The sequence below is a fragment of the Pan troglodytes genome, chromosome 19, assembly GCF_028858775.2.
Source record: "Pan troglodytes isolate AG18354 chromosome 19, NHGRI_mPanTro3-v2.0_pri, whole genome shotgun sequence".
In the NCBI taxonomy this organism is placed as follows: Eukaryota; Metazoa; Chordata; class Mammalia; order Primates; family Hominidae; genus Pan; species Pan troglodytes.
In genome coordinates this window covers 50462068-50475442 of record NC_072417.2, presented here as the reverse complement: position 1 = coordinate 50475442, position 13375 = coordinate 50462068, and the positions used below count along the sequence as shown (strand labels likewise).

The window sequence follows — 13375 nt, the reverse complement described above, 5'->3', positions numbered from 1 at the left end:
TATTTTATAATGGTAAATACACATGATAAAATTTATCAAGTGTACAGTTCAGCTTATTTCGTTTTTAATGCTATTATAAACTTTGTTTAATTGAAATTTCCAAATATATAGAATACAAGTGATTTTTTTTTTTGAGATGGAGTCTTGCTCTGTTGCCCAGGCTGGAATGCAGTGGTACGATCTCGGCTCACTGCAAGCTCCGCCTCCTGGGTTCATGCCATTCTCCTGCCTCCACCTCCCAAGTAGCTGGGACTATAGGCGCCCGCCACCATGCCCAGCTAATTTTTGGAATACAAGTGATTTTTTAATTTTAATTTTTAATTTTTGTGGGTACATAGTAGATGTGTATATTTATGAGGTACATTAGATGTTTTGATACAGGCATGCAATGTGTAACACATCAGGGCAGATGGGGTATCCATTATCACCTTAAACATTCAATCCTTTGTGTTATAGACAATCCAATTATATTCTTAGTTGTTTTAAAATGAACAATTTTTTTTTTTGAGATGGAGTCTCGCTCTGTCACTCAGGCTGGAGTGCAGTGGCGCGATCTCTGCTCACTGCAACCTCTGCCTCCTGGGTTCAAGCAGTTCTCTTGCCTCAGCCTCCCAAGTAGCTGGAACTACAGGCATGTGCCACCATGTCCGGCTAATTTTTGTATTTTTAGTAGAGACGGGGTTTTGCCATGTTGGCCAGCTGGTCTCTAACTCCTGACCTCAGGTAATCCACCTGCCTTGGCCTCCCAAGGTGCTGGGATTACAGGCATGAGCCACCACGCCTGGCCATGAACAATTAAATTATTTTTGATTATAGTCACCCTGTTGTGCTAGCAAATACTAGGTCTCATTCATTCTTTTTTTTTTTTTTTTGAGATGGAGTCTCGCTCTGTCACCCAGGCTGGAGTGCGGTGGCGCGATCTTAGCTCACTGCAAACTCTGCCTCCCGGGTTCACGCCATTCTCCTGCCTCAGCCTCCTGAGTGGCTGGGACTACAGGCGCCTGCCACCATGCCCAGCTAATTTTTTGTATTTTTAGTGGAGACGGGGTTTCACCGTGTTAGCCAGGATGGTCTTGATCTCCTGACCTCGTGATCCACCCGCCTTGGCCTCCCAAAGTGCTGGGATTACAGGCATGAGCCACCGCGCCCAGCCTATTCATTCTTTCTATTTTTTTGTACCCATTAACTCTCTTCACTTTCCTTCTAGATACTCCTCCACTCCCCCTTCCCAGCCTCTACTAACCATCCTCCTACTATCTCCATGAGTTCAATTGTTTTAATTTTTAGCTCCCATAGGTAAGTGAGAACATGTATAGCCCTTTCTGTGCCTGGCTTATATCACTTAACATAATGACCTCCAGTGCCATCCATGTTGTTGACAACGACAGGCTCTCATTCTTTTTTCTTTTCTTTTCTTTTTTTTTTTTTTTTGACGGAGTCTTTCTCTGTCACCCAGGCTTGAGTGCAGTGGCGTGATCTCTACTCACTGCAACCTCCGCCTCCCGGGTTCAAGTGATTCTCCTGCCTCAGCCACCTGAGTAGCTGGGACTACAGGCATGCACCACCACACCTGGCTAATTTTTGTATTTTTAGTAGAGGTGGGGTTTCATCATGTTGGTAAGGCTGGTTTTGAACTCCTGACCTCTTGATCCACCCTCCTCGGCCTTCCAAAGTGCTGGGTTGCTCTCATTCTTTTTTATGGCTGAATAGTACTTGATTGTGTATATTTACCACATTTTTAAAATCCAGTCATCAGTTGATGTACACTGAGGTTGCTTCCAAATTTTGGCTATTGTGAATAGTGCTGCAATAAACATGGGAGTGCGAGTATCTTTTCCATATACTGATTTCCTTTTTTTTTAGGGGTATATACCTAGGAGTGGGACTGCTGGATTTTCAGAGGAACTGCCATTATATTCCTACCAATAGTGTACAAGGGTTTTATTTTCTTCTTGTCCTCTCCAGCATTTGTTATTGCCTGACTTTTGGATAAAAGCCGTTTTGACTGGGGTGAGATGATATTCCCTTGTAGTTTGATTTGTATTTCTCTGATGATCAGCGATACTGAGCACCTTTTTATATGCCTGTTTGTCATTTGTATGTCTTTTGTTTTGTGTTGTTGAGACAGGATCTTGCTCTGTAGCTCAGGCTGGAGTGCAGTGGTGTGAAAATAGCTCACTGTAGCCTCAACCTCCTGGACTGAAGCTATCTTTCCACCTCAGCCTCCTGAGTAGCTGGGACTATGGGTGTGTGCCACCAAGCCTAATTTTTTTTTTTTCTTTAGACTGGGTTTTGCCCTGTTTCTCAGACTGGTGTACAAGTGGTTTAATCATGGCTCACTGCAGCCTTGACTTCCCAGGCTCAATCAATCCTCCCACCTTAGCCTCCCAAGTAGCTGAGACTACAAGCGTGTGCCACCATGCCTGGCTAATTTTTGTATTTCTTGTAGAGACGGGGTCTTACTATGTAGCCCAGGCTGGTCTTGAACTCCTGCCCACGTCAGCCTCCCAAAGTGCTGGGATTATAGGTGTGAGCCATCACACGCAGCCACCATATGTCTTCTTTTGAGAAATGTCTATTTAGATCTTTTGCCCATTTTAAAATCAGATTATTAGATTTTTTTCTATAGAGTTGTTTGAGCTCCTTATATATTCTGGTTATTAATCCCTTGTCAGATGGATAGTTTGCAAATACTTTCTTCCATTCTGTGGGTTGTCTCTTCACTTTGTTGACTGTATCCTTTGCTGTGCAGAAGCTTTTTAACTGGATGTGATCCCATTTGTCCGTGTTTGCTTTGGTTGCCTGTGCTTTTGGGGTACTATTCAAGAAATCTTTGTCCAGACCAATGTCCTGGAGAGTTTCCCCAATGTTTTCTTTTAGTAGTTCTTGTATATGGCAAGAGATAGGGGTCTAGTTTCATTCTTTTGCATATGGATATCCAGTTTTCCAGTGCCATTTATTGAAGAGACTGTCGTTTCCCCAATGTATGTTCTTGGCACCTTTGTCAAAAATGAGTTCAAGGTAGATATATGGATTTATCTGTGGGTTCTGTGTTCTTTTTTTTTTTTTTTTTGAGACGGAGTCTTACTCTGTCGCCCAGGCGGGAGTGCAATGGCACCATCTCGGCTCACTACAATCTCCGTCTCCCGGGTTCAAGTGATTCTCCTGCCTCAGTCTCTGGAGTAGCTGGGACTACAGGCATGTGCCACCACGCCCAGCTAATTTTTGTATTTTTAGTAGAGATGGGGTTTCACCATGTTAGCCAGGCTGGTCTTGAACTCCTGACCTCACGCTATCCGCCCGTCTCGGCCTCTCAAAGTGCTGGGATTTCAGGCATGAGCCACTGCGCCTGGCCTGGTTCTGTATTCTTACCCACTGATCTGTGTGTCTGTTTTTATGCCAGTAACATGCCATTTGGACTACTGTAGCTTTGTAGTATCATTTAAAGTCAGATAATGTGATTTTTCCAGTTTTGTTCCTTTTGCTTAGGATAGCTCTGGCTATTCTGGAATTTTTGTGGTTCTATGTAAATGTTAGGGTTTTTTTTTTTTTTTTTTTTTGTATTTCTGTGAAGAATGTCATTGGTATTTTTTTTTTTTTTTTTTTTTTGAGATGGAGTCTTACTCTGTCACCCAAGCTGGAGTGCAGTGGCGTGATCTCCGCTCACTGCAAGCTCCACCTCCCAGGTTCACACCGTTCTCCTGCCTCAGCCTCCCAAGTAGCTGGGACTACAGGCGCCCGCCACCACGCCCAGCTAATTTTTTGTATTTTTTAGTAGAGACGGGGTTTCACTGTGTTAGCCAGGACGGTCTCGATTTCCTGACCTCGTGATCTGCCCGCCTCGGCCTCCCAAAGTGCTAGGATTACAGGCGTGAGCCACCGCACCTGGCCTGTCATTGGTATTTTAATAGGGATTGCATTAAATCTGTAAATTGCTTTGGGTAGTATGAACATTTTAACTATATTTATTCTTCTAATCCATGGACATGGAATGAGTATCTTTCCACTTTTTGTGTCTTCAATTTATTCTATCAGTGTTTTATAGTTTACAGTGTAGAGCTCTTTCACTTGGGTTAATTCTTAGGTATTTTATTTTATTTGTAGCTATTTTAAATGGGATTCCTTTCTTAATTTTTTTTCAGATTGTTCCTGTTTTTTTCAGATTTTGTATCCTGCAACTTTGCTGACTTTATCAGTTCTAGTAGTTTTTTGGTGGAATCTTTAGGTTTTTCCAAATATAAGATCATGTCATCTGCAAACAAGGATAATTTGACTTCTTCCTTTCTAATTTGGATGCTCTTTCTTTCTTTCTCTTGTCTGATTGCTCTAGCGAGGACTTCCAGTACTATGTTGAATCACAGTGGTGAAAGTAGGCATTCTTGTCATGTTCCTGGTCTTAGAGGAAAGGCTTTCAGTTTTTCCCCATTCAGTATGATACTAGCCATATATAGGTCTGTCATATATGGCTTTTATTATGTTGAGGTATGTTCCTTCCATACCCAGTTTTTTGAGGGTTTTTATCATGAAAGGATATTGAATTTTATCAAATACCTTTTCAGCACCAATTGAAATAATCATATGTTTTTTGTCCTTCATTCTGTTGATATGATATATCACATTAATTGATTTGCATTTGCTGAACTATCCTGGAATCCCTGGGATAAGTCCCACTTGGTCATGCTGGATGATCTTTTTAATGTGTTGTTGAATTCGATTTGCTAATCTTTTGTTGAGGATTTTAGGAATCAATATTTATCAGTGATATTGGCCTATAGTTTTCTTTTTTTCAATGTGTTTTTGTCTGGTTTTGGTATCACGGTGATACTGGCTTCATAGAATGAGTTTGGAAGTATTCCTTCCTTCTGTATATTTCTGAATAGTTTAAGTAGGATTGGTATTAGTTATTTAAGTGTTTGGTAGAATTCAGCAGTGAAGCTATTGGGTCCCGGCCTTTTCTTTGCTGGGAGACTTTTTATTATGGCTTCAGTTGTTGTTACTTGTTATTGGTCTGTTTGTTTTGAATTTCTTCATGGTTCAATCTTGGTAGATTGCCTGTGTCTGGGAATTTGTCCATTTCCTCTAGATTTTCTAATGTATTGGCATGTAGTTGCCCATAGTAGCCACCGATGATCCTTTAAATTTCTGTAATATCAGTTGTAGTGTTTCCTTTGTCATCTCTGATTTTATTTATTTGGGTCTTCTCTCTTTTTTTCTTAGTCTGGCTAAAGGTTTGTCATTTTGTTTACCTTTCCAAAAAGCCAACTTTTTGCTTCTTTTCACAAAACCAATCTTTTGTATTTTTTTATTTCATATTCATTTATTTCTGCTCTGATCTTTGTTATTTCTTTTCTTTCCTTTCTTTTCTTTTTTTTTTTAATTTTGAGATGGAGCCTTGCTCTGTCGCCCAGGCTGGAGTGCAGTGGCACAATCTCGGCTCACTGCAACCTCTGCCTCCTGGGTTCAAGCGATTCTCCTGCCTTAGCCTCTCGAGTAGCTGGGACTACAGGTAGGTGCCACCATGCCCAGCTTATTTTTGTTTTTTTAGTAGAGATGGGGTTTCACCATGCTGGCCAGGCTGGTCTTGATCTCCTGACCTTGTGATCTGCCCGCCTTGGCCTCTCAAAGTGCTGGGATTACAGGTGTGAGCCACCGCGCCCGGCCTGCTCTTGTTTTTCTGTTTCTTTAGGATGCATCATTAAGTTGTTTACTTGAAGTTTTTCTTCTTCTTTTTTAATTTTTTTTAAATTCAGGCCCCCACAAAAGCATTTTCTTCTTTTTTGATGTGGCACTTATAGCTATAAACTTCCCTCTTAGTACTGCTTTTGCTGCATCCCATAGGTTTTGGTATGTTGTGCTTCTATTATCATGTGTTTCAATAAATTTTTCAATTTCCTTCATTTCTTCATTGACCGACTTCATTCAGGAGCATGTTGTTTAATGTCTCTGTGTTTGTATAGTTTCCAAAATTCCTCGTTATTGATTTCTGGTTTTATTCCAAAAATACGTGATTTTTTTATATTGACCTTGTATCCTGTTAGTTTGCCAAATTAATAGTTCTAGTTGCTTTATGTAGATGATTTGGGGCTATGAAAGTCTAGTTATAATAATTACATTTATTTAGTACGTCTGTATCAGGCATTACTCAGGTGTCCTCACAGTTTTTTATTTGATCATACCAGCAACACTGTGAGGAAACTGACCTCACAGTGGAAGTCACTGGCTTGCCCAAGGTCCCCAGCTCGTATATATCAGAACCAGACTTAGGGCCTAATTTTGAGGGTAAGACAAAAAGGTAGAATCCTTTTTCTGAAGACTTTCTGTGTGCCAGGTGCAGTACTGAGACTCTGATGCATAATTTTCCACTAAATCCCCAAAGGCACTCACGAGGTAGATGCTGTCCTCATCCCTGTGTCACCACACAGGGACCAGACAACCTGCTGAGGGATAGAGATACTCACGTGAGAAGCTGGTGGTATCTATGCGCAGTGGCCACATAAGTGCTCATGGCTGGGCTCCAGGAGGCTCAGGGGGATCCCCATGCCCTCTTCTATTTTTACCTCTTACCATATATAAAATTTAACCCTGGCTGGGTGCAGTGGGTCACGCCTGTAATCCCAGCACTTTGGGAGGCCACGGTGGGCGGATCACAAGGTCAGGAGTTTGAGATCAGCCTGGCCAACGTGGTGAAACCCCGTTTCTACTAAAAATACAAAGAACTTAGCCAGGCATGGTGGCAGGCGCCTGTGATCCCAGCTACTTGGGAAGCTGAGGCAGGAGAATCACTTGAACCTGGGAGGTGGAGCTTGCAGTGAGCCGAGATTGTGCCATTGCACTCCAGCCTGGGCGACAGCAAGACTCTGTCTCAAAAAAAAAAAAAAAAAAAAAAAAAAAAAAATTAACCCCAAATGGGTTAAATACATATAAATACATATATACATATAAAAGCTAAAAGTATAAAACTTCTGCTCTTCAAAAGGCACTGTTCAGAAAATGAAAAGACAAATCACAGATCATGAAAAAATATTTGCAAAATGCATTGTCTGATAAAGGACTGGTTTCTAGAATACATTAACTACTCTCACAACTCAATACAAACAGCCCACTTTGTTTTGCCGTTTATGTGACCCCTGATAAGTCACAGACCCTCTCTGAGCCTCCATTTCTTCATCTGTACGGGATCTCGTCACCACTATCGTGGCACATCATTTTCCCACGCAAACCCTTTCTGCAGAGCAGCTCCGTATTTTGTCTGCAGAGTGGCGCTGGTCCGAGATGAAACACGGAAACTGGGTGTGTGTGATTGGAAACGTTCGTGGCAGTTTGTCTGATGCAGTGTTCAGGCACATTATTTGATTTCATATCTTACAAAAGCATTGGTCACAATGCAGTGGAAATTAAAAAAACAAAACCTGACCCTTCTCTTCCCACACTCCCAGATTTTCCATGTTCCAGCCACACTCCAGGGTTTTCCCCATTCCTCAAACACCTGAGCACCGGCCTGCCTTGGAACATCAGTGTTTGTTTTTCCCTCTGCCTGGAATGTTCTTGCCGACCTGTGGAGAGCCAGCCGCCTTGTCAGTCGGGTCCAGAGAAGATGCTGCCTTTGCAGTGAGGCCTCTGTGTGAGGCTGGAGCTCTGTGCTGACTGCAGAGCCCTTGCCCCCTGGCTAGCGTTGTCTGTGGCCTGTGTGCCTCCTCCTGCTATGTGCACTCCATGGGTCTCCTGTTGACCATCGTCTCTCTGGTTCCTGGAACTGTACCTCATGCAATATTGGCTAAACTACTACACAAGTAAGGAAAGTCTGGCTACTTGGAATGTTGCCGTGAGGCTTAGATACGATGACGGACACTGCATGCCTGTGGAGTGGGCCTGCTAAAAACATTAGCCCCAGGCCCTTGCCCCCCATCCAGCCTGCACCAGCGATTTACAGTCCTGTGGGGAAGATGTGAAGTAAGTTATAGAGATGTGTAGCTCCGACTGTGACATTGCTAGGAAGGACAATTAGACTGGGAGAGCTCAGGGAAGGCTTAGGAGGTGGCAGCTTTAGAAGGATAGGTGCTCACTGGGCTAGGAGAAGGGCCCTGTGCATATGTGTGTGTGTGTGCATGTGTGTGTGCACACACGTGTCCATGAAGGAATGTTCCAGTCAGAGGAAATGGCACATGTGAGGCTCTGAGCAGGAAAAAGCATAATACAGTCAAGCAGTGAGAGGAGGTTGTTGTGGGTGGGCGTGGCAAGCGAGGTGGCCACAGGGAAAGGTGGCGCTGGGACAGCGGTAGGGCTGGTCTGCTCTGCAGATCCGGCCCTTTTCCCATGTCCCGTGTGCTGGCCGGTTGCAGAGGGTCATGCGGTGTCTGCCTTTGTGAAGTGGGACTCCTGAAGCGACCTCCAACTGGAAGAAAGCCACCCTAAGGCACCCATGTCCCATTCCCTTGTCATACACAGGGAAAAACGGAGTCCCTGGGAGGGCAAGGACCTGCCCGGCTCTGCCCCAGGGTGGCAGAGCCCTGAGCTCCCTGCGCAGCCTGGGCCACTCAGTGTTTCTGTTTGTTTATGCAGGAACCAGAGGAGCTTTGGGAAAAAGTGCATCCAGTCCTGCCCCTCCTCTGCTTAAAATCTGCTGCTGGTTAACCTCTGTAGTTGTAACAGGGTCTGTGAGTTAAGGGTTGTTGCCAATGTCAGAAATCAACAAGGGTGTTGGAATCTGGATGGCTGTAGAGACAGCCTGGAGCTGGGCAGGGCTCAGTTAGGGTGCCTGGGGCCCATGGGCCAGAGCAGGTGCCGTGCTTAGGCTGCGCCCACCCCTGGCTGCACTGGGGTGGTGAGAGCAGCCAGGACCTGCTACCCTATAGGAAAAAGTCAGTTTCCCCAGGGAATCGAGGCAAAGGGAAAGGATGCCGAGAGCCCACCAGTGGCGAGAGGATGCCGGTGGCTTGCCAGGCCCCGGTCTGCTCCCTGCCCCCCGGGGAGCACCAGCACCCCAGTTTGCTATCCATCGGCCCAGACACACCCTGCCCCATGTCCGTTAGCGCCTGGAATGCGCTGTGTGCTAGGGGTGCCCCTGTGGTCAGCTTGCCTGTCCTGAAGAAAGCCTTCCTTGGGCAGCCTGTGGCTTCTTTGTAGGCCTGTGCCAGGTGTTATGTAACCATCGTTTAAGAGGGCCTTGACCGCTGTCTCCTCAGTTGTAAGCTCCCTGAGGGTAGGAACTGCTTTTTGTCTTGGTTTTCTTTCTTCAGTGCCTAACAGTACGCACTGCCCACATGCATGTGGGGCAGGAGGTGGCAGTGGCCCAGCAGGTGGCAGGGGTGGCACACACGGCCGCCCTCTGCTCCCTGTGTTTGGGTTATGCTGTACAGTGTTCGCTGGGTGTGAAGAGGGGACAGGGCTGGGTTTGTCGTGACTCTGCTGCTTTCTAGCTACTGGGGTGTGGACCAGCCATGTGCGCTCCCTGAGTGCTGGCGTCCTGGGCTGGACTCCCTCCCAGCACTGACTGCCTGGCGCTGGGCCTTGGTGTCAGGCCTCTGTCCCTCCCTGCCTGTTAGCTAAGGTCTAGGCTGACCCCTGCCTTCGGCTCTTGGTCGGCTCCCAGGTCTGATGTCACTTTCTTCTCACCACCTGCCCTTGTCTGTTTGCGTCCAGTATGCCTGGGTGGAGAAGTACTTTGGCCCTGACTTTCTGGAGCAGATTGTGCTGACCAGAGACAAGACCGTGGTCTCTGCTGACCTTCTCATAGACGACCGGCCGGACATCACAGGCAAGTGGCCTGCGACAGGTGAGGAGCACGTGGGGAGGGCCCCAGCCTTGGCCCCCTTCTCCTGGGCAGTGAGCACTCAGTTGCTTCCTGCCCCACTTAGTCACCAGCTGTTTGCCAGGCACTGAGCCCCTCCCCTTCGGGAAGACAAGGCCCCCTCTGTATGGGCTGTGGCCTGGTGCTCTTGGGAGCTGGGAGGAGTGGGTGCCAGCTCTAGGGTTAGCTTGAGGGGTGGCCTTGGGGAAGTCCCTTCAGCTTCAAAGCCTTGTCTTCCTCATGTAACATGGGGACTCAACTCTGGTTTCCAATGTTTGTTTTTAGCAACAAAACCCATTTTTTCCCCCAAAAGCAATGTGAACTGATGCAATGAATGACAGGAGGGCAGAGCAGAGCTCCTGCAGGGAAGGTGGGTTGGGACAGAAGACCCCCCTCCCAAAAACCAAACAAGCCAGTCAACCTTGAACTGCCGTAGAAAGGAGAGGGAGATGGGCGTGGCGACTCACGCCTGTAATTTGGGAGGCTGATGTGGGTGGATGGCTTGAGCCCAGGAGTGTGAAACCAGCCTGGCCAACATAGCGAGACTCTCTCTACAAAAAATACAAAAATTATCTGGGCATGGTGGTGCATGCCTGTAGTCCCAGCTACTTCAGGGGCTGAAGTGGAAGGATGTTTGAGCCTAGGAGTTGGAGACCAGCCTGGGCAACATGGTGAGACTCCCTGTCTCTACAAAAAAAAAAAAAAACCACAAAAAAATTAGCTGGTCATTGTGGCGCATGCCTGTGGTCCCTGCTACTCTGGAGGCTGAGGTGGGAAAATCACCTGAGCTGGGGAGGTGGAGGCTGCAGTGAGCTGTGATTGCACCACTGCATTCCAGTCTGGGTGACAGAGTAAGACCCTGTCTCCAGAAAACAAAACAAAATACAACACAGCACAGGAGAGGGGAAGTTTTTTGGTTTACCTAACTGGAAAGAGGGGTGAGGAGGGCTTCGGCTGGCCGAATCTAGGCGTTGAAACTGCCTGTGAGTGTTGTTTCTTTGCCTCTTGGCTCTGCCCTGGCCTGGTTTTCGACATCCTCCTCCTGGTAGCCGTCAGTAGTTTCAGGTCGAGTCTTTTGGACACCCCAGTGGGAATATACATTCTATTTTTTCCCTGATTGTTTTAGAACTGGCTTGGGAAACATGCCCACCTCCATCACTGTGTCCAGAGGGTGGACTCCACGAGTGTACCCGCCCCACCCCACCCTCCCCAGCCTCGTGGGTTCCCGCCAGAGTCAGGGCAGACAGTGGTCTGTGGGGGGCCGTGACCTTGAGGGCCCAAAGGCTGGCTTGGCCTCCATCTCCAGCCACAGGTTGTTGGGGGCGGGTGTATAACCCAAAGGGGTGGCGTCACCAGCAGCACCAGTGTGGACACGAGGGATTGAGGCCTGGAGAGGCTGCAGGGGCCTGTGATCAGCGGCTGGTGAGCTGCAGAGCTGGTGCCACCCGGCCTTCCCACACCAGGCCATCAGGATGGTGGGGCACGGAGAGGGAAGTTGGGGGAGCACCGTGTGGTGTAAGCCATCAGGATGGCGGGGCATGGAGAGGGAAGTCAGGGGAACACCATGTGGTGTAAGCCATCAGGAGGCGGGGCACATGTCTCTTGGCAGTGCTGGTGGTGACAGTGACCCGCAGTCAGTCCCTGTTGACTGAGCACTGGCTGCGCGTGCTGAGGGCCTCCTTGCCGCATCTCGTGCCATCCTCACACCCGCTGCGAAGGCGGGTGTGCGTGCAGTCACCACTTTACAGAGGAAACAAGTTTTGGCAAGGCCAGATGCCTGCCTGGATACCCAGATTTCCACCCTAGGCGGCTGCGCTCCAGGTCTCCACTGCTGAGCTGAATGCCGCTTTCCCACCCACAGGGGCCGAGCCAACCCCCAGCTGGGAGCATGTCCTCTTCACCGCCTGCCACAACCAGCACCTGCAGCTGCAGCCCCCCCGCCGCAGGCTGCACTCGTGGGCGGACGACTGGAAGGCCATTCTGGACAGCAAGCGGCCCTGCTGAGCTGGACTGTGCTTCGGGCTCCTCTGTGGGGCTCTGACCTCAGGGCTTCCAGCTCGGGGCCTGTGGGGCCAGTATGCTGGTCTGGGAGTCCCTCCTAGACTCCTGGGCCCCATGACCTCCTGCTGCATGTCCCTTCCCTTCCCCAGCCCTGCCAGGCCTTAACCTGATCACGGGGCAGGGCTGGGCCCTCTGGGCGCTTGGACATAGACACGTGGTCCCAGGCCATTCAGCCTGACCTCAGGCAGCAGGCTCCAAGCTGCCAGAAGCCCAGGGGCTCAGGACAGGGAGGAGTTGAGGCCACTGTTCAGGGGGCTGGTGGCCGTCTCCACTCCCTAGGCAAGTTCTCTGAGGCAGAAGGGGGTTCCCTGTTCCCAGAGTCTGCAGCCATCAGCAAGGAGGACCAGGAACCCGGCGACTGAGGTGCTTCCAGGTGGGGACAAGCCCCTCATGGTCTCAGCCATAGCACCCCTTATTCCAGCTGCCCTGCCCAACCTGCTCACCCCACATGACCTTCTGTGTATTCAGCAAACACTCACTAGGTGACAGCGGCCACCAGGCTCTGTGCTGGGGGACGATACTGGCTCTGGCCTCGACCAGCTTAGAGGTTTCTCACACCTCTGTTCCCAGGGCCCCGCTCAGGGCCCAGCAGAGAGTCCGTAGGCTTGAACATGTGTTGAGTGCATGAAAAATAAATGCTGTTCATGTGTGTAGCTCAAGGCTGTGGCCTGCCCTAAGATCCTCTAGCGTCTGCCCCCACTGGGGACCCAGCTTCAGGTCTTGTAAGTGTCTGGGCAGTTCCACTGCATTGAAGACAGGTGGAGGAAGGCATGACTTCAGCCCATGCCTCGCAGGGTGGGTCCTAGTGGTGGTCTCCTCGGGCCACCCAGCCACTCTCATTGGTGAGGTTTAGGAGATGGGCTCCAGACACTCGGTTGCTCTCTCAAGTGCCTCCTTCCCGCACCTGCCCCAGTGCTTCAGAGCAGGGTCCCCTGTCCCCCCGTCCTCTGCTCTTCTCCCAAGGCCAAGTTTCTATGGGATCGCAGGAGCCCTGTGGGGAAGGCTGGTGTTCCAGAGTCTCAGCTTCTGTTCCTTTTGACCCGCTGGGAAGTGACAGCTTGAACCAGCCACCTCCCCACTACCCTTTGGAGAGGTTTTGGGACCACTTTCTTGTCCTTATGCCCTTCCCCTTACTGCTCTGGCTGCTCTCCCATCATGGCCCTTGAAGGGAACATGGGTTGCCCATGCCCCTAATTCACCCCAGCTCTGGGGCCCTCCTGGCAGGCCTCTCTGCCTTATATGACAGAGATGCTTTGGGCTGCCCTGGAGGCAGGGTCAGATAGGAGAGAAGACAAGGGGAAGGCACCCATGGCCCAAGGTTGGCTGAGCTTTTTGATGTTCCTGTTCTTATAGTCTCAGGAGCTTGGGCTCCATCACCCACCTTAGGGAGGGAGGAGCCCTCCAGGCTCCATCACCCCAGCTTAGGGAGGGAGGACCCCTCCAGGCTCCATCACCCCAGCTTAGGGAGGGAGGACCCCTCCAGGCTCCATCACCCACCTTAGGGAGGGAGGACCCCTCCAGGCTCCA

At 49.0% G+C, this 13375-nt stretch overlaps 1 protein-coding gene across 5 annotated transcripts in view; it reads left to right on the top strand.

The window, feature by feature from the left end:
• The window catches only part of NT5M (5',3'-nucleotidase, mitochondrial), a 42674-nt gene extending 30167 nt beyond the window's left edge, over positions 1-12507 (top strand). For 2 of the 5 annotated variants that reach the window (XM_003953120.5, XM_054671011.2), the window contains 2 exons: positions 9640-9754; positions 11649-12507. In XM_003953120.5, coding sequence (XP_003953169.1) covers positions 9640-9754; positions 11649-11791 — 258 coding nt within the window. In that variant the 3' untranslated portion in view covers positions 11792-12507. Of the gene's footprint in view, positions 1-9639; positions 9773-10072; positions 10158-11648 lie in introns of all 5 variants that reach the window. The other 3 variants (XM_511310.9, XM_054671010.2, XM_063799695.1) reach the window with 2 other exon arrangements.
• The last annotated feature ends 868 nt before the right edge of the window (positions 12508-13375 follow it).